Below are 23,721 nucleotides of genomic sequence, written 5' to 3'. Positions count from 1 at the left end.
TTTATAATCATATGGTTGAATATAAGAACAAGAGGTTCTAATTAGTGTGTTGTTTTAAAGTGTATATATAAAGTAATTACTTTTGTTTCTGTGTTTTCTTTAATAATATAGTGTATTAACAATGAATTTACTATTTAGTTTCAGTTAATCATCACTTGTGACTTTTGTATATGTATCACCCGTGCATTTCTATAGTTATTTATAATACCTATATAAGTATTATTCTTTGTAACAACCAGCTTAAAATAACACTGAAGTGTTTGCATGTAGCACTGTAGTTGCTTTACTTTGTTGACTAGGTTGGACCACAGACTACCGAAACAAATATCCATTGTATGTGCTCTCATCTTTCTGTCTTTGCAGCAAGTTTTTTGGTTACTCCAAATACTATTCAACTTCGAACTCTTCCCAAGTTTTTAAAAAACATGACAAGTAACATGATTATCATCTGCTCTGTCTGTACTGTGTGGGGAATTTACATTTTATTTATCATTTGGGCTCGAAGAAAAGATAGAAAGGATGTTCTGAAGGTGAGGTTTGTTCCCTGACTTATGAAAGGTCCGAAAACCGTTAAGATACTGTCAGAATTTGAAATAAAATTTATGTTTGTTATATTCTACCTGAAACTTGATTTAAACTCCAACTGTTTAAGTTTTAAATGTATGAAAAACTATCCAGTTGAATTACATTGTGAAAATGAACTACAGTGGAACCCCTCTAAGTGGCCACCCCTCAGGTTCGGTCACCTCTTGAAAGTGGCCATTGAATCACAGTCCCTTTTTTTGTTTACATAATTCCTAATTATGTGCAGCGAAACCCCTCTAATCAGGCAGATTGTCTCAGTCCTGAAGGTGGCTGCTTTAGAGGGGTTCCACTGTATTTCAGTTTTTAAGGTATATGAACTCTATGTAGTATTTGCACATGTTCTAAACTAATGTATTTAATTTAGGAGTCCTGTATTTTCTATTCAGTACGTATCTCATCTGATGATGCCAGGTCAAGCTGATGAAAGAATGCATGTTTTCTAAACTTTTTGTTGTATTTTTGTCGTCAATAAATAATAAAGAACGTTTCAAGTTCTTTTTATCTGAAAAACCTTTCCAGAAATGGTAGTGAAGCTTTTACTTGTGTTTGACTGAAGTTGATTAAAACATAGGATGAAGCTTATAGTTAATGCTTTACCCTAAAGATTCATAGTTAACTACAATATATGTATCAAATGGTTTATCTTTCTTCATATTTATACAGCATCTATTTGTAAATATGGAATGCATCCTATGTGTTTATATATATAATCTGTTTGGTAAAATTTAAGTGAAATAACTTATGGGTCCAGTATTTTCAAAATGATGAAGTAGAATGTAATGTTATCAGAATTCATGGTCCAAGGAACGTGATGTAAGTCACAAGAGGGTAAAGAAAATCATTCAGAGGTTAGCTTTTTTAGAGGGGTGGTGTTGGTTATACTCAAAACTAGACTTGCCAGTGTGTATAGTTGAAAAACTTGTATAAAGAAATTCGATTTAATTATTATTAACTAAATTTATCTTGTTTTTGGAAAGAGAACTCACCTTTAAATTTTTTTTTGATAGAGGGCAGTTGTGGTATTGGAAGATAATAAACCTTCTGAGACATATGCTTACCTCATTTCTGTTTACACTGGCATGTGGTTGGTAAGTGTGAAAATTGTTATTGATGTATACATGCTTTTTATTCATACCACAGTTAGTATGTGAAAGTTAAAAATACAAAAACATGTATATTTTGACCATATTGGCTGTCTCTTTGTGTATGTTAAGAAAACCAAATGTTTTAGAGTTATTTGTTTTAGAAATAATGTAGGATTTCTCCAATAGTAAGTACCTCACATGCATAACATTTTAAATTCTTATCCAGTTGGAATCATGTACTAGATTCAACTTAAGGTGTTATTTTATTTAGACTTTTTGGTCAAGGAACATTTCAATTGTTTCACCTTTGTATAGAGGATTATCTTGTGACTGTCACACTTAATAGTGGTGTTTCTGCTTTCTGGAGACTGTTTTCTGATTGATCAACTACAAACAGACAGTGCTGCTTTGATGTTTCACACCAGATTAATTTTGTCATTAGATGAGGAGAAAGTTGATATTTCATGAATGACTTAAGATTTGTTGAAGTTTTGTCTGTGTGTTAACCTTTTATCCATTACCTTTGCTATTCATCACTAAATAACTTTATTTAACCTCTTAATTCAGCCTACTTCACTTTTCAACAGATCCCAGTAATTTTATTGTTATTTAAGTAATGCTAGGTTTTGTAAGCCTGGATAAGGATCTCAGTTGAAACAGTCTTTGCCTTCAGAGAAAGAACATGTTAGTATCTTACACAAATAAGCTGAGACTTGTTGAAGTTTCTTCTAAGTTCAAATAACTGCAACCGTCCAGTGTTCAAAGCAAGAGGACAATGCTGTATTTGTGTTCTAAATATTATATATAATTCATTGTCCAGTCTCTTTTATTATCTTTTCACTACCTATCTAGTCACTATTAAGTAAATTATACATGAGAATACTACAGGTCTTTAAATATTAATGCTCACAACATAGTTGTATATTGTTATGATGTCACCACTACCCTAGTTAGTTAAGCTTTAACATTTGAAACTTTGAGGCTAAAGTAACAGCATATCATTGAGCAGAGTTCATGAAAAATAAATAGTTTTAAATTATCATTTTATACATAAAAAAACAACAAATTTGAGCTCTGTTAGAAAGCTGTGAAATTTTTTTAAAATTCATTATATCTGTCAAGAAACTCAAAATTTAATAACCTACAAATGCACTTACCTTGATCAATGCTTAATATCACATGTAACACAGTATGGTTTCAAGTACTTCCTGGGCTAATGTAATTTTTTGATAATTTTAAAATAGTACAATTTAAAATCATTTTCCAACTTCAGAATGGAGATTAGAAATCATAATAAAACTCACGATTACAAAATCCAGTGAAAAAAGTCTGTGAATACCTGATGTTTTGGCTTTTGCCTTCCACGTGTAAGTTGAAAGGTGAAAGTCAGAATGATGGACATTGAATAAAATTCTCTTATTGACTTTGCAGTCATGATTTTTATAATAATAACTTAAAATGGTTAAAATTCACTCTTCTTGCTCGTTGCTGCCCTCTGTCTGCTTTTTCTTTATACATGCCATAAACCATGCACTCTCTTCTTGTTGGAGTTAAGTAAATTCCAATATGTTTCTCATCTAAATCATCATGTGCCATCTATTAACCAACAGTAGCATAATATGCTCGCATGATGTATGTAACTCCCTCTACATTGTTTCTCGTTTGGCAGATGTAGTCTTCCTCAGTTGTGTCCATATAAGTTCCCTACAGTGGACACTTAATGAACAATGAAACCTTACACAGGATCCTCTTTCTAGTACCATTTCTTTTCCTCCTTTCCAAAGAATTGATCTGCTGTGGTGACACAACAATCCCATACATTGGTGGGTGTGACACGACCTACCCCATGTCTGGATGTCCGTCTCTTCATAAACATTTCTCTCCAGGGATAGGGAGATTGGGTCGATCACCACGTAGCTTTGGACCATTGGTCTCTGGAAGGACTCATCTTGCATCTCAGTGTTCTCGAACGTCTAACAGTTCATCAGGTGTTATCTCACTTCCTTTCTCTCGCCCGTTACTGTCTGGTGATGGTTAATTCTGACAACTCTACAGTTGTGACTCTTATCACCACAAAGAGGACGGGGCACACTGTGTAGAAATCATTGTTTCTGGATTGATTTATTTGCAGTTGGCATTTTTCATACATTTTTTCATCTTACTTATTTTCTTCTTTATCCTGAGTGATCTTTTTCTCCAAGACCATGACAGCTTGGGAAGATTGTTCCTTCTTTTCTCCCATTTCTTTATCTTATTCTGTGTCACATTTTACCCTCATCTAGACCCCGACAGATTGCTGTGTTCCATTGGAGCCCTACAGTATTATGTTGCAGGTACAGCTACCCTACAGGGTACATGCAACTATCTTTTTGTTCCCTGGCAACTCTTCTTTTAGGATCTTTCTCTCTCTACTCTTACAAGTAAGGTCCATCTTCTTGTCCAATTGGCTTACTCCTTTCTACCTTCTTTCTCCCACACCTGTTGACTTGTGCTCTCTCATCCATAGCTTTGCATGATCACCATAGAGATTGGGTGTTCCACAAGATTACCGGAAAGTTGTCTAACTTGTGATAGTTCTTTCATAAATATACCCATTCCAGACTGTACCACCCTTGAACTGCATTGATGAAACAGAAGGGGATAGCTGCTCATTCCTGCAATGCCTCGAGTGAACAACTCTCTGTGGTATGCTTCTCAAAACATGGTATCATGTTCAACCATTGCATTGTCTCCAGTGATGACATTCCTTTGGACTCTCCAATACATCCTTATCCTCCGTTTTTGGGTCAAGTACGGGAGTCCTTGTTGCTTTCCATTTCCAAGCCACTGGGGCAGTTGACCATGAAGACATCCTTCTGAATGGGTTCCTCAAAAACGTTGATAGTAACCATTTAGTCAAGAGTGGTGGTGTTGTTCTACTTTCTGGATGGTGTAGCCTCCTTACACTATATACGCTATTCTGGACTTGATCCATCACTGAATTGGTTGACATGGCCTTCTACTGTTCATTTACACATCCAGTTGAGTTGATTTGTCAACTTAGTGTTTGATGTGGCTTCCTGTTACACATCCCATACCACCTGGAGTTGATTTAGCACATATGCAGTTTACCCCTTTGATTGGAAGCCCTGGTGTTGACATCAGTTCTCAGTGTTGAGAATTTGGATTCAAGTGAACCAGTCAGTAGAAGTTCTCGAACAAGTTTAATCCACTCTCTCGATGCCAACTGGCCAGTCCCAGAATGCTGCAGCTGTTGATACTTGTGTAATACCCAGGGATTGGAGCAGATCTTAATCCCCAATTCTTAGGCCAGAGGTGAAGATGGTATGATGAATGGTGGTACCTCATATTGGACGTTTTGGATATAGTTGTCTTGCTGAGTATGGTCTGATGTGCCTTAGCCAGTCTACATCTCATAATTTCTGTCCTTGTGTTTCACGAATTAAACACAAGGGTGAAGAGTATTCCTGACTTAGAAGTGGTGCAGCTCCCCTCCTTTGGTCTTCAGATCTCTGTCTGTCATGGTCAGAGACACTTTTTGGGGTGCTTCTGTTATTCTATTGCACCAGTCTCTTCTCCTTATCGATGTGAGATTCTAGCTAATTGTCTGGTGCACACATCTTCTGCCAACGTCTGAAGTGTAGGTTCAGTACAGGAGTCTAGAAGGAGTCACTTACATGATATGAGCATATCATGCTGCAGTTGGTTAATAGATGGCACATGATGATTTGCATGAGAGACATGTTGGAATGTACTAATTACAATAAGGGGAGGAATGCAAGGCTTGTGGCATGAGTAAAGAAAAAGTTTTTGCATTATAGAGGGCAGCAGTGAATGAAAATGGCTAATCTTGTGAAAGGAGGTAAGTACCTATTGGAAATCCATTTTCAGTATAAGAAAATTATAACTTTCTATTCTATGTTCAATATTATTTTTTAAGTGTTCTTCTTTTAATAAAGAGATCAGGCTGTATACAGTTTTATAATGAATTTGTAATTTCTTCAGAAACAAATAAACATATATTTGTATTAAAACAATTTATTGAACTCGCATCTTTTATTATATCTCTCTTTACCAACATATATTTTTATTTATGATGTTTACTGAATGAAGTTAGAACGTACGTTGATTTCCAACTGACTACCCCCACCATAAAGTTTAATGGGTAAAATAAAAACTTGATGGCTTTTTCCCACTTAAGTCTGTACAAATAACACTGAAGGCAACATTGGGAAGCTAACATTAATTTTTAAATGTATTGTGCTGTCTTTCAAGCTATAAACACGTGTTTTTATACTCTGGTATGCAGGTTCTGTGAATTACACTAATTTGCATGTATGCATTCCATTTACTTGTACCAAATATAAACTCTTTTGCTTAGTATCAGTTTTAATTGTTTGTTGTTTTTATATACCCCAATTTCTAGATTTTGTGATTTTCACTAATGCTCAGATAATTCACACCTTATCTTGTACCATACATTATAAATCTTATGGTTCATGGTTTGTACCCAACATAGTTCACCTTTACTTCCAATTTTTTCATGGTGTGCTGTACTTTAAACAGTAGACACCACGACTTCACTGCTGTTTAGTTATTGACTCTTGTCAAATTTATCTGATTCTCGACAAAGACCAGCATTCTGTAACTTTGTCTTTTCTTTGTTCTTAGAATTCAGGCACAACTGCAAATGTTGGTATCCAGTTACTGGGAAAAAAAATGAATAGCCGAAAGGTTCTCTTAAGAGATTCTAACATGAAAAGGATGCAACAAGGAAGTAACGACTGGTTTTTACTTTCCACATCTCAATCCCTTGGTGGTTTGACGGGACTGAAGGTTTGGCATGACAGTGGTGGAGCAAGCCCGTCATGGTTAGACAGCATATTATCCTGATATATCTGTCTGAAAAGTACTTAATAATATCTTAAATCTTATTTGTGCTGTTTGCGTAAATGAGTGTTAGTTACTCTATTTGTGAGAGATCATCTTCTAACATGTATTTTCTTCTGTCTTTAAAAATATTCACTTACTAATTTCATTTTAGTACACACAAAATGGTTTTCCATATTTTACAGACCTCATTTGCCCTCTAGTGTGCTAAGGTGCTATTGAAAATTAACTCAGTACTATTTAAAACACAAAGCACTGAATGAATAAACACTGATTGACTAAAGTAATATATTTACTGTTAGATTCATTACTTGAATTTAAATATGAAGACTTGTCTCTTATCAGATATCCATTGGATGACATATCTTCAAAACCACACTGTTAGGGTATTTTATCAGATATCCAGTGGAAGACATATCTTCAAAACCACACCGTTAGGGTATTTTATTAAGTTTATTTTCATGATGTACGTAAAGTGTAAAGCTAAAAGTATTTAAATACAGTGATATAATGCCAGCAACAGTAACTGGCAATCTATTACAAAAGAATGTGTACATCTGTTGTAGTGTTACTGATTTTTTTTATGTACACATAAATCATGTGAAGTTAGTTACGTGTGTACAAAAATGTTGTTGTCTTACCAGGGGGATGTAGTAACAATAGAAAGGGTAAAATATGGAGAAATTGAGACTTTCTAAAGCTTTATTGTTTAAAGTTTTTATTTTTGTTGTATATAAAGTTAACATTTTGTGGTTATTAAGTAAGGTTTCTTGAATGTAGAGGTTAAAACAATTCCGTGCCTTGATAGGAATTTATTACAATGCTTCTCTACCTTGATGAGAAGTGATTATAACGTTTCTCTACCTTGATGAGAAGTGATTATAACGTTTCTCTACCTTGATGAGAAGTGATTATAACGTTTCTCTACCTTGATGAGAAGTGATTATAACGTTTCTCTACCTTGATGAGAAGTGATTATAACGTTTCTCTACCTTGATGAGAAGTGATTATAATGTTTCTCTACCTTGATGAGAAGTGATTATAACGTTTCTCTACCTTGATGAGAAGTTTATTATAACGTTTCTCTACCTTGATGAGAAGTGATTATAACGCTTCTCTACCTTGATGAGAAGTGATTACAAGGCTTCTCTACCTTGATGAGAAGCGATTATAACGCTTCTCTACCTTGATGAGAAGCGATTATAACGCTTCTCTACCTTGATGAGAAGCGATTATAACGCTTCTCTACCTTGATGAGAAGTGATTATAACGTTTCTCTACCTTGATGAGAAGTGATTATAACGCTTCTCTACCTTGATGAGAAGTGATTATAGCGTTTCTCTACCTTGATGAGAAGTGATTATAACGATTCTCTACCTTGATGAGAAGTGATTATAACGTTTCTCTACCTTGATGAGAAGTGATTATACGTTTCTCTACCTTGATGAGAAGTGATTATAACGTTTCTCTACCTTGATGAGAAGTGATTATAACGCTTCTCTACCTTGATGAGAAGTGATTATAACGATTCTCTACCTTGATGACAAGTGATTATAATGTTTCTCTACCTTGATGAGAAGTGATTATAACGTTTCTCTAACTTGATGAGAAGTGATTACAGTGTTTCTCTACCATGATGAGAAGTGATTATAACGTTTCTCTACCTTGATGAGAAGTGATTATAACGTTTTTCTACCTTGATGAGAAGTGATTATAACGTTTCTCTACCTTGATGAGAAGTGATTATAACGTTTCTCTACCTTGATGAGAAGTGATTATAACGTTTCTCTACCTTGATGAGAAGTGATTATAACGTTTCTCTACCTTGATGAGAAGTGATTATAGCGTTTCTCTACCTTGATGAGAAGTGATTATAACGTTTCTCTACCTTGATGAGAAGTGATTATAACGCTTCTCTACCTTGATGAGAAGTGATTATAGCGTTTCTCTACCTTGATGAGAAGTGATTATAACGATTCTCTACCTTGATGAGAAGTGATTATAATGTTTCTCTACCTTGATGAGAAGTGATTACAGTGTTTCTCTACCTTGATGAGAAGTGATTATAACGTTTCTCTACCTTGATGAGAAGTGATTACAGTGTTTCTCTACCTTGATGAGAAGTGATTATAACGTTTCTCTACCTTGATGAGAAGTGATTACAGTGTTTCTCTACCTTGATGAGAAGTGATTATAACGTTTCTCTACCTTGATGAGAAGTGATTACAGTGTTTCTCTACCTTGATGAGAAGTGATTATAACGTTTCTCTACCTTGATGAGAAGTGATTATAACGTTTCTCTACCTTGATGAGAAGTGATTATAACGTTTCTCTACCTTGATGAGAAGTGATTATAACGTTTCTCTACCTTGATGAGAAGTGATTATAATGTTTTCTACCTTGATGAGAAGTGATTATAATGTTTCTCTACCTTGATGAGAAGTGATTACAGTGTTTCTCTACCTTGATGAGAAGTGATTATAACGTTTCTCTACCTTGATGAGAAGTGATTATAATGTTTCTCTACCTTGATGAGAAGTGATTATAACGTTTCTCTACCTTGATGAGAAGTGATTATAACGTTTCTCTACCTTGATGAGAAGTGATTATAGCGTTTCTCTACCTTGATGAGAAGTGATTATAACGTTTCTCTACCTTGATGAGAAGTGATTATAATGTTTTTCTACCTTGATGAGAAGTGATTATAATGTTTCTCTACCTTGATGAGAAGTGATTATAATGTTTTTCTACCTTGATGAGAAGTGATTATAATGTTTCTCTACCTTGATGAGAAGTGATTATAATGTTTCTCTACCTTGATGAGAAGTGATTACAGTGTTTCTCTACCTTGATGAGAAGTGATTATAACGTTTCTCTACCTTGATGAGAAGCGATTATAACGCTTCTCTACCTTGATGAGAAGCGATTATAACGCTTCTCTACCTTGATGAGAAGCGATTATAACGCTTCTCTACCTTGATGAGAAGTGATTATAACGTTTCTCTACCTTGATGAGAAGCGATTATAACGCTTCTCTACCTTGATGAGAAGCGATTATAACGCTTCTCTACCTTGATGAGAAGTGATTATAACGTTTCTCTACCTTGATGAGAAGTGATTATAACGCTTCTCTACCTTGATGAGAAGTGATTATAGCGTTTCTCTACCTTGATGAGAAGTGATTATAACGATTCTCTACCTTGATGAGAAGTGATTATAACGTTTCTCTACCTTGATGAGAAGTGATTATACGTTTCTCTACCTTGATGAGAAGTGATTATAACGTTTCTCTACCTTGATGAGAAGTGATTATAACGCTTCTCTACCTTGATGAGAAGTGATTATAACGATTCTCTACCTTGATGACAAGTGATTATAATGTTTCTCTACCTTGATGAGAAGTGATTATAACGTTTCTCTAACTTGATGAGAAGTGATTACAGTGTTTCTCTACCTTGATGAGAAGTGATTATAACGTTTCTCTACCTTGATGAGAAGTGATTATAACGTTTTTCTACCTTGATGAGAAGTGATTATAACGTTTCTCTACCTTGATGAGAAGTGATTATAATGTTTCTCTACCTTGATGAGAAGTGATTATAACGTTTCTCTACCTTGATGAGAAGTGATTATAACGTTTCTCTACCTTGATGAGAAGTGATTATAGCGTTTCTCTACCTTGATGAGAAGTGATTATAACGTTTCTCTACCTTGATGAGAAGTGATTATAACGCTTCTCTACCTTGATGAGAAGTGATTATAGCGTTTCTCTACCTTGATGAGAAGTGATTATAACGATTCTCTACCTTGATGAGAAGTGATTATAATGTTTCTCTACCTTGATGAGAAGTGATTACAGTGTTTCTCTACCTTGATGAGAAGTGATTATAACGTTTCTCTACCTTGATGAGAAGTGATTACAGTGTTTCTCTACCTTGATGAGAAGTGATTATAACGTTTCTCTACCTTGATGAGAAGTGATTACAGTGTTTCTCTACCTTGATGAGAAGTGATTATAACGTTTCTCTACCTTGATGAGAAGTGATTACAGTGTTTCTCTACCTTGATGAGAAGTGATTATAACGTTTCTCTACCTTGATGAGAAGTGATTATAACGTTTCTCTACCTTGATGAGAAGTGATTATAACGTTTCTCTACCTTGATGAGAAGTGATTATAACGTTTCTCTACCTTGATGAGAAGTGATTATAACGTTTCTCTACCTTGATGAGAAGTGATTATAGCGTTTCTCTACCTTGATGAGAAGTGATTATAACGTTTCTCTACCTTGATGAGAAGTGACTATAACGTTTCTCTACATTGATGAGAAGTGATTATAACGTTTCTCTACCTTGATGAGAAGTGATTACAGTGTTTCTCTACCTTGATGAGAAGTGATTATAACGTTTCTCTACCTTGATGAGAAGTGATTATAACGTTTCTCTACCTTGATGAGAAGTGATTATAATGTTTCTCTACCTTGATGAGAAGTGATTATAACGTTTCTCTACCTTGATGAGAAGTGATTATAACGTTTCTCTACCTTGATGAGAAGTGATTATAACGTTTCTCTACCTTGATGAGAAGTGATTATAATGTTTTTCTACCTTGATGAGAAGTGATTATAATGTTTCTCTACCTTGATGAGAAGTGATTACAGTGTTTCTCTACCTTGATGAGAAGTGATTATAACGTTTCTCTACCTTGATGAGAAGTGATTATAATGTTTCTCTACCTTGATGAGAAGTGATTATAACGTTTCTCTACCTTGATGAGAAGTGATTATAGCGTTTCTCTACCTTGATGAGAAGTGATTATAACGTTTCTCTACCTTGATGAGAAGTGATTATAATGTTTTTCTACCTTGATGAGAAGTGATTATAATGTTTCTCTACCTTGATGAGAAGTGATTATAATGTTTTTCTACCTTGATGAGAAGTGATTATAATGTTTCTCTACCTTGATGAGAAGTGATTATAATGTTTCTCTACCTTGATGAGAAGTGATTACAGTGTTTCTCTACCTTGATGAGAAGTGATTATAACGTTTCTCTACCTTGATGCGAAGTGATTATAACGATTCTCTACCTTGATGAGAAGTGATTATAACGTTTCTCTACCTTGATGAGAAGTGATTATACGTTTCTCTACCTTGATGAGAAGTGATTATAACGTTTCTCTACCTTGATGAGAAGTGATTATAACGCTTCTCTACCTTGATGAGAAGTGATTATAACGATTCTCTACCTTGATGAGAAGTGATTATAATGTTTCTCTACCTTGATGAGAAGTGATTATAACGTTTCTCTACCTTGATGAGAAGTGATTATAACGTTTCTCTACCTTGATGAGAAGTGATTATAACGTTTCTCTACCTTGATGAGAAGTGATTATAACGTTTCTCTACCTTGATGAGAAGTGATTATAACGTTTCTCTACCTTGATGAGAAGTGATTATAACGTTTCTCTACCTTGATGAGAAGTGATTATAACGTTTCTCTACCTTGATGAGAAGTGATTATAACGCTTCTCTACCTTGATGAGAAGTGATTACAAGGCTTCTCTACCTTGATGAGAAGCGATTATAACGCTTCTCTACCTTGATGAGAAGCGATTATAACGCTTCTCTACCTTGATGAGAAGCGATTATAACGCTTCTCTACCTTGATGAGAAGTGATTATAACGTTTCTCTACCTTGATGAGAAGTGATTATAACGCTTCCCTACCTTGATGAGAAGTGATTATAGCGTTTCTCTACCTTGATGAGAAGTGATTATAACGATTCTCTACCTTGATGAGAAGTGATTATAACGTTTCTCTACCTTGATGAGAAGTGATTATACGTTTCTCTACCTTGATGAGAAGTGATTATAACGTTTCTCTACCTTGATGAGAAGTGATTATAACGCTTCTCTACCTTGATGAGAAGTGATTATAACGATTCTCTACCTTGATGAGAAGTGATTATAATGTTTCTCTACCTTGATGAGAAGTGATTATAACGTTTCTCTAACTTGATGAGAAGTGATTACAGTGTTTCTCTACCTTGATGAGAAGTGATTATAACGTTTCTCTACCTTGATGAGAAGTGATTATAACGTTTTCTACCTTGATGAGAAGTGATTATAACGTTTCTCTACCTTGATGAGAAGTGATTATAATGTTTCTCTACCTTGATGAGAAGTGATTATAACGTTTCTCTACCTTGATGAGAAGTGATTATAGCGTTTCTCTACCTTGATGAGAAGTGATTATAACGTTTCTCTACCTTGATGAGAAGTGATTATAACGCTTCACTACCTTGATGAGAAGTGATTATAGCGTTTCTCTACCTTGATGAGAAGTGATTATAACGATTCTCTACCTTGATGAGAAGTGATTATAATGTTTCTCTACCTTGATGAGAAGTGATTATAACGTTTCTCTACCTTGATGAGAAGTGATTATAACGTTTCTCTACCTTGATGAGAAGTGATTATAACGTTTCTCTACCTTGATGAGAAGTGATTATAACGTTTCTCTACCTTGATGAGAAGTGATTATAACGTTTCTCTACCTTGATGAGAAGTGATTATAGCGTTTCTCTACCTTGATGAGAAGTGATTATAACGTTTCTCTACCTTGATGAGAAGTGATTATAACGTTTCTCTATCTTGATGAGAAGTGATTATAACGTTTCTCTACCTTGATGAGAAGTGATTACAGTGTTTCTCTACCTTGATGAGAAGTGATTATAACGTTTCTCTACCTTGATGAGAAGTGATTATAACGTTTCTCTACCTTGATGAGAAGTGATTATAATGTTTCTCTACCTTGATGAGAAGTGATTATAACGTTTCTCTACCTTGATGAGAAGTGATTATAACGTTTCTCTACCTTGATGAGAAGTGATTATAATGTTTTTCTACCTTGATGAGAAGTGATTATAATGTTTCTCTACCTTGATGAGAAGTGATTATAATGTTTCTCTACCTTGATGAGAAGTGATTACAGTGTTTCTCTACCTTGATGAGAAGTGATTATAACGTTTCTCTACCTTGATGAGAAGTGATTATAACGTTTCTCTACCTTGATGCGAAGTGATTATAACGTTTCTCTACCTTGATGAGAAGTGATTATAACGTTTCTCTACCTTGATGCGAAGTGATTATAACGTTTCTCTACCTTGATGAGAAGTGATTATAATGTTTCTTTACCTTGATGAGAAGTGATTATAACGTTTCTCTACCTTGATGAGAAGTGATTATAACGTTTCTCTACCTTGATGAGAAGTGATTATAGCGTTTCTCTACCTTGATGAGAAGTGATTATAACGTTTCTCTACCTTGATGAGAAGTGATTATAATGTTTTTCTACCTTGATGAGAAGTGATTATAATGTTTCTCTACCTTGATGAGAAGTGATTATAATGTTTCTCTACCTTGATGAGAAGTGATTATAAAGTTTCTCTACCTTGATGAGAAGTGATTATAACGTTTCTCTACCTTGATGAGAAGTGATTATAACGTTTCTCTACCTTGATGAGAAGTGATTATAACGTTTCTCTACCTTGATGAGAAGTGATTATAACGTTTCTCTACCTTGATGAGAAGTGATTATAACGTTTCTCTACCTTGATGAGAAGTGATTATAGCGTTTCTCTACCTTGATGAGAAGTGATTATAACGTTTCTCTACCTTGATGAGAAGTGATTATAACGTTTCTCTACATTGATGAGAAGTGATTATAACGTTTCTCTACCTTGATGAGAAGTGATTATAACGTTTCTCTACCTTGATGAGAAGTGATTATAATGTTTCTCTACCTTGATGAGAAGTGATTATAACGTTTCTCTACCTTGATGAGAAGTGATTATAACGTTTCTCTACCTTGATGAGAAGTGATTATAACGTTTCTCTACCTTGATGAGAAGTGATTATAATGTTTTTCTACCTTGATGAGAAGTGATTATAATGTTTCTCTACCTTGATGAGAAGTGATTACAGTGTTTCTCTACCTTGATGAGAAGTGATTATAACGTTTCTCTACCTTGATGAGAAGTGATTATAATGTTTCTCTACCTTGATGAGAAGTGATTATAACGTTTCTCTACCTTGATGAGAAGTGATTATAGCGTTTCTCTACCTTGATGAGAAGTGATTATAACGTTTCTCTACCTTGATGAGAAGTGATTATAATGTTTTCTACCTTGATGAGAAGTGATTATAATGTTTCTCTACCTTGATGAGAAGTGATTATAATGTTTTCTACCTTGATGAGAAGTGATTATAATGTTTCTCTACCTTGATGAGAAGTGATTATAATGTTTCTCTACCTTGATGAGAAGTGATTACAGTGTTTCTCTACCTTGATGAGAAGTGATTATAACGTTTCTCTACCTTGATGAGAAGTGATTATAACGTTTCTCTACCTTGATGCGAAGTGATTATAACGATTCTCTACCTTGATGAGAAGTGATTATAACGTTTCTCTACCTTGATGAGAAGTGATTATACGTTTCTCTACCTTGATGAGAAGTGATTATAACGTTTCTCTACCTTGATGAGAAGTGATTATAACGCTTCTCTACCTTGATGAGAAGTGATTATAACGATTCTCTACCTTGATGAGAAGTGATTATAATGTTTCTCTACCTTGATGAGAAGTGATTATAACGTTTCTCTACCTTGATGAGAAGTGATTATAACGTTTCTCTACCTTGATGAGAAGTGATTATAACGTTTCTCTACCTTGATGAGAAGTGATTATAACGTTTCTCTACCTTGATGAGAAGTGATTATAACGTTTCTCTACCTTGATGAGAAGTGATTATAATGTTTCTCTACCTTGATGAGAAGTGATTATAACGTTTCTCTACCTTGATGAGAAGTGATTATAACGTTTCTCTACCTTGATGAGAAGTGATTATAACGCTTCTCTACCTTGATGAGAAGTGATTACAAGGCTTCTCTACCTTGATGAGAAGCGATTATAACGCTTCTCTACCTTGATGAGAAGTGATTATAACGCTTCTCTACCTTGATGAGAAGTGATTATAACGCTTCTCTACCTTGATGAGAAGTGATTATAACGTTTCTCTACCTTGATGAGAAGTGATTATAACGCTTCCCTACCTTGATGAGAAGTGATTATAGCGTTTCTCTACCTTGATGAGAAGTGATTATAACGATTCTCTACCTTGATGAGAAGTGATTATAACGTTTCTCTACCTTGATGAGAAGTGATTATACGTTTCTCTACCTTGATGAGAAGTGATTATAACGTTTCTCTACCTTGATGAGAAGTGATTATAACGCTTCTCTACCTTGATGAAGTGATTATAACGATTCTCTACCTTGATGAGAAGTGATTATAATGTTTCTCTACCTTGATGAGAAGTGATTATAACGTTTCTCTAACTTGATGAGAAGTGATTACAGTGTTTCTCTACCTTGATGAGAAGTGATTATAACGTTTCTCTACCTTGATGAGAAGTGATTATAACGTTTTTCTACCTTGATGAGAAGTGATTATAACGTTTCTCTACCTTGATGAGAAGTGATTATAATGTTTCTCTACCTTGATGAGAAGTGATTATAACGTTTCTCTACCTTGATGAGAAGTGATTATAACGTTTCTCTACCTTGATGAGAAGTGATTATAGCGTTTCTCTACCTTGATGAGAAGTGATTATAACGTTTCTCTACCTTGATGAGAAGTGATTATAACGCTTCACTACCTTGATGAGAAGTGATTATAGCGTTTCTCTACCTTGATGAGAAGTGATTATAACGATTCTCTACCTTGATGAGAAGTGATTATAATGTTTCTCTACCTTGATGAGAAGTGATTACAGTGTTTCTCTACCTTGATGAGAAGTGATTATAACGTTTCTCTACCTTGATGAGAAGTGATTACAGTGTTTCTCTACCTTGATGAGAAGTGATTACAGTGTTTCTCTACCTTGATGAGAAGTGATTATAACGTTTCTCTACCTTGATGAGAAGTGATTACAGTGTTTCTCTACCTTGATGAGAAGTGATTATAACGTTTCTCTACCTTGATGAGAAGTGATTATAATGTTTCTCTACCTTGATGAGAAGTGATTATAACGTTTCTCTACCTTGATGAGAAGTGATTATAACGTTTCTCTACCTTGATGAGAAGTGATTATAACGTTTCTCTACCTTGATGAGAAGTGATTATAACGTTTCTCTACCTTGATGAGAAGTGATTATAACGTTTCTCTACCTTGATGAGAAGTGATTATAGCGTTTCTCTACCTTGATGAGAAGTGATTATAACGTTTCTCTACCTTGATGAGAAGTGATTATAACGTTTCTCTATCTTGATGAGAAGTGATTATAACGTTTCTCTACCTTGATGAGAAGTGATTACAGTGTTTCTCTACCTTGATGAGAAGTGATTATAACGTTTCTCTACCTTAATGAGAAGTGATTATAACGTTTCTCTACCTTGATGAGAAGTGATTATAATGTTTCTCTACCTTGATGAGAAGTGATTATAACGTTTCTCTACCTTGATGAGAAGTGATTATAACGTTTCTCTACCTTGATGAGAAGTGATTATAATGTTTCTCTACCTTGATGAGAAGTGATTATAATGTTTCTCTACCTTGATGAGAAGTGATTATAATGTTTCTCTACCTTGATGAGAAGTGATTACAGTGTTTCTCTACCTTGATGAGAAGTGATTATAACGTTTCTCTACCTTGATGAGAAGTGATTATAACGTTTCTCTACCTTGATGAGAAGTGATTATAACGTTTCTCTACCTTGATGAGAAGTGATTATAACGTTTCTCTACCTTGATGAGAAGTGATTATAACGTTTCTCTACCTTGATGAGAAGTGATTATAATGTTTCTTTACCTTGATGAGAAGTGATTATAACGTTTCTCTACCTTGATGAGAAGTGATTATAACGTTTCTCTACCTTGATGAGAAGTGATTATAGCGTTTCTCTACCTTGATGAGAAGTGATTATAACGTTTCTCTACCTTGATGAGAAGTGATTATAATGTTTTTCTACCTTGATGAGAAGTGATTATAATGTTTCTCTACCTTGATGAGAAGTGATTATAATGTTTCTCTACCTTGATGAGAAGTGATTATAAAGTTTCTCTACCTTGATGAGAAGTGATTATAACGTTTCTCTACCTTGATGAGAAGTGATTATAACGTTTCTCTACCTTGATGAGAAGTGATTATAACGTTTCTCTACCTTGATGAGAAGTGATTATAACGTTTCTCTACCTTGATGAGAAGTGATTATAACGTTTCTCTACCTTGATGAGAAGTGATTATAGCGTTTCTCTACCTTGATGAGAAGTGATTATAACGTTTCTCTACCTTGATGAGAAGTGACTATAACGTTTCTCTACATTGATGAGAAGTGATTATAACGTTTCTCTACCTTGATGAGAAGTGATTACAGTGTTTCTCTACCTTGATGAGAAGTGATTATAACGTTTCTCTACCTTGATGAGAAGTGATTATAATGTTTTTCTACCTTGATGAGAAGTGATTATAATGTTTCTCTACCTTGATGAGAAGTGATTATAATGTTTTTCTACCTTGATGAGAAGTGATTATAATGTTTCTCTACCTTGATGAGAAGTGATTATAATGTTTCTCTACCTTGATGAGAAGTGATTACAGTGTTTCTCTACCTTGATGAGAAGTTATTATAACGTTTCTCTACCTTGATGAGAAGTGATTATAACGTTTCTCTACCTTGATGCGAAGTGATTATAACGATTCTCTACCTTGATGAGAAGTGATTATAACGTTTCTCTACCTTGATGAGAAGTGATTATACGTTTCTCTACCTTGATGAGAAGTGATTATAACGTTTCTCTACCTTGATGAGAAGTGATTATAACGCTTCTCTACCTTGATGAGAAGTGATTATAACGATTCTCTACCTTGATGAGAAGTGATTATAATGTTTCTCTACCTTGATGAGAAGTGATTATAACGTTTCTCTACCTTGATGAGAAGTGATTATAACGTTTCTCTACCTTGATGAGAAGTGATTATAACGTTTCTCTACCTTGATGAGAAGTGATTATAACGTTTCTCTACCTTGATGAGAAGTGATTATAACGTTTCTCTACCTTGATGAGAAGTGATTATAATGTTTCTCTACCTTGATGAGAAGTGATTATAACGTTTCTCTACCTTGATGAGAAGTGATTATAACGTTTCTCTACCTTGATGAGAAGTGATTATAACGCTTCTCTACCTTGATGAGAAGTGATTACAAGGCTTCTCTACCTTGATGAGAAGTGATTATAACGTTTCTCTACCTTGATGAGAAGTGATTATAACGCTTCTCTACCTTGATGAGAAGTGATTATAACGCTTCTCTACCTTGATGAGAAGTGATTATAACGTTTCTCTACCTTGATGAGAAGTGATTATAACGTTTCTCTACCTTGATGAGAAGTGATTATAGCGTTTCTCTACCTTGATGAGAAGTGATTATAACGTTTCTCTACCTTGATGAGAAGTGATTATAACGTTTCTCTACCTTGATGAGAAGTGATTATACGTTTCTCTACCTTGATGAGAAGTGATTATAACGTTTCTCTACCTTGATGAGAAGTGATTATAACGCTTCTCTACCTTGATGAGAAGTGATTATAACGTTTCTCTACCTTGATGAGAAGTGATTATAATGTTTCTCTACCTTGATGAGAAGTGATTATAACGTTTCTCTACCTTGATGAGAAGTGATTACAGTGTTTCTCTACCTTGATGAGAAGTGATTATAACGTTTCTCTACCTTGATGAGAAGTGATTATAACGTTTCTCTACCTTGATGAGAAGTGATTATAACGTTTCTCTACCTTGATGAGAAGTGATTATAATGTTTCTCTACCTTGATGAGAAGTGATTATAACGTTTCTCTACCTTGATGAGAAGTGATTATAACGTTTCTCTACCTTGATGAGAAGTGATTATAGCGTTTCTCTACCTTGATGAGAAGTGATTATAACGTTTCTCTACCTTGATGAGAAGTGATTATAACGCTTCTCTACCTTGATGAGAAGTGATTATAGCGTTTCTCTACCTTGATGAGAAGTGATTATAACGATTCTCTACCTTGATGAGAAGTGATTATAATGTTTCTCTACCTTGATGAGAAGTGATTACAGTGTTTCTCTACCTTGATGAGAAGTGATTATAACGTTTCTCTACCTTGATGAGAAGTGATTACAGTGTTTCTCTACCTTGATGAGAAGTGATTATAACGTTTCTCTACCTTGATGAGAAGTGATTACAGTGTTTCTCTACCTTGATGAGAAGTGATTATAACGTTTCTCTACCTTGATGAGAAGTGATTACAGTGTTTCTCTACCTTGATGAGAAGTGATTATAACGTTTCTCTACCTTGATGAGAAGTGATTATAACCTTGATGAGAAGTGTTTCTCTACCTTGATGAGAAGTGATTATAACGTTTCTCTACCTTGATGAGAAGTGATTATAACGTTTCTCTACCTTGATGAGAAGTGATTATAACGTTTCTCTACCTTGATGAGAAGTGATTATAACGTTTCTCTACCTTGATGAGAAGTGATTATAACGTTTCTCTACCTTGATGAGAAGTGATTATAACGTTTCTCTACCTTGATGAGAAGTGATTATAACGTTTCTCTACCTTGATGAGAAGTGATTATAGCGTTTCTCTACCTTGATGAGAAGTGATTATAACGTTTCTCTACCTTGATGAGAAGTGATTACAGTGTTTCTCTACCTTGATGAGAAGTGATTATAACGTTTCTCTACCTTGATGAGAAGTGATTATAACGTTTCTCTACCTTGATGAGAAGTGATTATAATGTTTACCTTGATGAGAAGTGATTATAACGTTTCTCTACCTTGATGAGAAGTGATTATAACGTTTCTCTACCTTGATGAGAAGTGATTATAACGTTTTACCTTGATGAGAAGTGATTATAATGTTTCTCTACCTTGATGAGAAGTGATTATAATGTTTTCTACCTTGATGAGAAGTGATTATAATGTTTCTCTACCTTGATGAGAAGTGATTATACCTTGATGAGAAGTGTTTCTCTACCTTGATGAGAAGTGATTATAACGTTTCTCTACCTTGATGAGAAGTGATTATAACGTTTCTCTACCTTGATGAGAAGTGATTATAACGTTCTCTACCTTGATGAGAAGTGATTATAATGTTTCTCTACCTTGATGAGAAGTGATTATAACGTTTCTCTACCTTGATGAGAAGTGATTATAACGTTTTCTACCTTGATGAGAAATGATTATCTACCTTGATGAGAAGTGATTATAACGTTTCTCTACCTTGATGAGAAGTGATTATAACGTTTCTCTACCTTGATGAGAAGTGATTATCTACCTTGATGAGAAGTGATTATAATGTTTTTCTACCTTGATGAGAAGTGATTATAACGTTTCTCTACCTTGATGAGAAGTGATTATAACGTTTCTCTACCTTGATGAGAAGTGATTATAACGTTTCTCTACCTTGATGAGAAGTGATTATAACGTTTCTACCTACCTTGATGAGAAGTGATTATAAACCTTGATGAGAAGTGATTATAACGTTTCTACCTTGATGAGAAGTGATTATAACGTTTCTCTACCTTGATGAGAAGTGATTATAACCTTGATGAGAAGTGATTACAGTGTTTCTCTACCCGTTTTGACCTTGATGAGAAGTGATTATAACGTTTCTCTACCTTGATGAGAAGTGATTATAACGTTTCTCTACCTTGATGAGAAGTGATTTCTCTACCTTGATGAGAAGTGATTATAACGTTTCTCTACCTTGATGAGAAGTGATTATAACGTTTCTCTACCTTGATGAGAAGTGATTATAACGTTTCTCTACCTTGATGAGAAGTGATTATAACGTTTCTCTACCTTGATGAGAAGTGATTATAATGTTTTTCTACCTTGATGAGAAGTGATTATAACGTTTCTCTACCTTGATGAGAAGTGATTATAATGTTTTCTACCTTGATGAGAAGTGATTATAACGTTTCTCACCTTGATGAGAAGTGATTACAGTGTTTCTCTACCTTGATGAGAAGTGATTATAACGTTTCTCTTACCTTGATGAAGTGATTATAACGTTTCTCTACCTTGATGAGAAGTGATTATAACGTTTCTCTACCTTGATGAGAAGTGATTATAACGTTTCTCTACCTTGATGAGAAGTGATTATAACGTTTCTCTACCTTGATGAGAAGTGATTATAACGTTTCTCTACCTTGATGAGAAGTGATTATAACGTTTCTCTACCTTGATGAGAAGTGATTATAACGTTTCACCTTGATGAGAAGTGATTTCTCTACCTTGATGAGAAGTGATTATAACGTTTCTCTACCTTGATGAGAAGTGATTATAACCGTTTCTCTACCTTGATGAGAAGTGATTATAAGTGTTTCTCTACCTTGATGAGAAGTGATTATAACGTTTCTACCTTGATGAGAAGTGATTATAACGTTTCTACCTTGATGAGAAGTGATTATAACGACCTTGATGAGAAGTGATTATGTTTCTCTACCTTGATGAGAAGTGATTATAACCTTGATGAGAAGTGTTTCGTTTCTACCTTGATGAGAAGTGATTATAACGTTTCTCTACCTTGATGAGAAGTGATTATAACGTTTCTCTACCTTGATGAGAAGTGATTATACGTTTCTCTACCTTGATGATGAGTTTCTCTACCTTGATGAGAAGTGATTATAACGTTTCTCTACCTTGATGAGAAGTGATTATAACTTGATGAGAAGTGATTATAACGTTTCTCTACCTTGATGAGAAGTGATTATAACGTTTCTCTACCTTGATGAGAAGTGATTATAACGTTTCTCTACCTTGATGAGAAGTGATTATAAGTTTCTCTACCTTGATGATTATGTTTTCTCTACCTTGATGAGAAGTGATTATAACGTTTCTCTACCTTGATGAGAAGTGATTGATAAGTGATTTTCTCTACCTTGATGAGAAGTGATTATAACGTTTCTCTACCTTGATGAGAAGTGATTATAACGTTTCTCTACCTTGATGAGAAGTGATTATAACGTTTCTCTACCTTGATGAGAAGTGATTATAAGTGTTTCTCTACCTTGATGAGAAGTGATTATAACGTTCTCTACCTTGATGAGAAGTGATTATAACGTTTCTCTCTTGATGAGAAGTGATTATAACGTTTCTTGATGAGAAGTGATTATAACGTTTCTCTACCTTGATGAGAAGTGATTATAACGTTTCTCTACCTTGATGAGAAGTGATTATAACGTTTCTCTACCTTGATGAGAAGTGATTATAACGTTTCTCTACCTTGATGAGAAGTGATTATAACGCTTTCTCTACCTTGATGAGAAGTGATTATAACGTTTTCACCTTGGATGAGAAGTGATTATAACGTTTCTCTACCTTGATGAGAAGTGATTATAACGTTTCTCTACCTTGATGAGAAGTGATTACAACGTTTCTCTACCTTGATGAGAAGTGATTATAACGTTTCTCTACCTTGATGAGAAGTGATTACAGTGTTTCTCTACCTTGATGAGAAGTGATTATAACGTTTCTCTACCTTGATGAGAAGTGATTATAACGTTTCTCTACCTTGATGAGAAGTGATTATAACGTTTCTCTCTACCTTGATGAGAAGTGATTATAACGTTTCTCTACCTTGATGAGAAGTGATTATAACGTTTCTACCTTGATGAGAAGTGATTATAGCGTTTCTCACCTTGATGAGAAGTGATTATAACGTTTCTCCACCTTGATGAGAAGTGATTATCTCTACCTTGATGAGAAGTGATATAATAACGTTTCTCTAACGTTTCACCTTGATGAGAAGTGATTATAACGTTTCTCTACCTTGATGAGAAGTGATTATAATGTTTCTCTACCTTGATGAGAAGTGATTATAACGTTTCTCTACCTTGATGAGAAGTGATTATAACGTTTCTCTACCTGATGAGAAGTGATTAGAAGTTTCTCTACCTTGATGAGAAGTGATTATAATGTTTCTCTACCTTGATGAGAAGTGATTATAACGTTTCTCTACCTTGATGAGAAGTGATTATAACGTTTCTCTACCTTGATGAGAAGTGATTATAACGTTTCTCTACCTTGATGAGAAGTGATTATAACGTT

The 23,721-nt window shown here is 34.6% G+C and overlaps 1 protein-coding gene across 1 annotated transcript in view; it reads left to right on the top strand.

Annotated features, from left to right (window-relative positions):
• Positions 1-23,721, top strand: part of LOC143245992 (uncharacterized) — a 64,437-nt gene that overhangs the window by 17,300 nt on the left and 23,416 nt on the right. The window contains exons 8-10 of the mRNA XM_076492243.1: positions 300-530; positions 1,593-1,673; positions 6,342-6,541. Coding sequence (XP_076348358.1) covers positions 300-530; positions 1,593-1,673; positions 6,342-6,541 — 512 coding nt within the window. The remainder of the gene's footprint in view (positions 1-299; positions 531-1,592; positions 1,674-6,341; positions 6,542-23,721) is intronic.

Source organism: Tachypleus tridentatus, chromosome 3, assembly GCF_004210375.1.
Source record: "Tachypleus tridentatus isolate NWPU-2018 chromosome 3, ASM421037v1, whole genome shotgun sequence".
In the NCBI taxonomy this organism is placed as follows: Eukaryota; Metazoa; Arthropoda; class Merostomata; order Xiphosura; family Limulidae; genus Tachypleus; species Tachypleus tridentatus.
The sequence above is the reverse complement of the archived record's forward strand: the minus strand, read 5'-3'. Positions and strand labels throughout refer to the sequence as shown.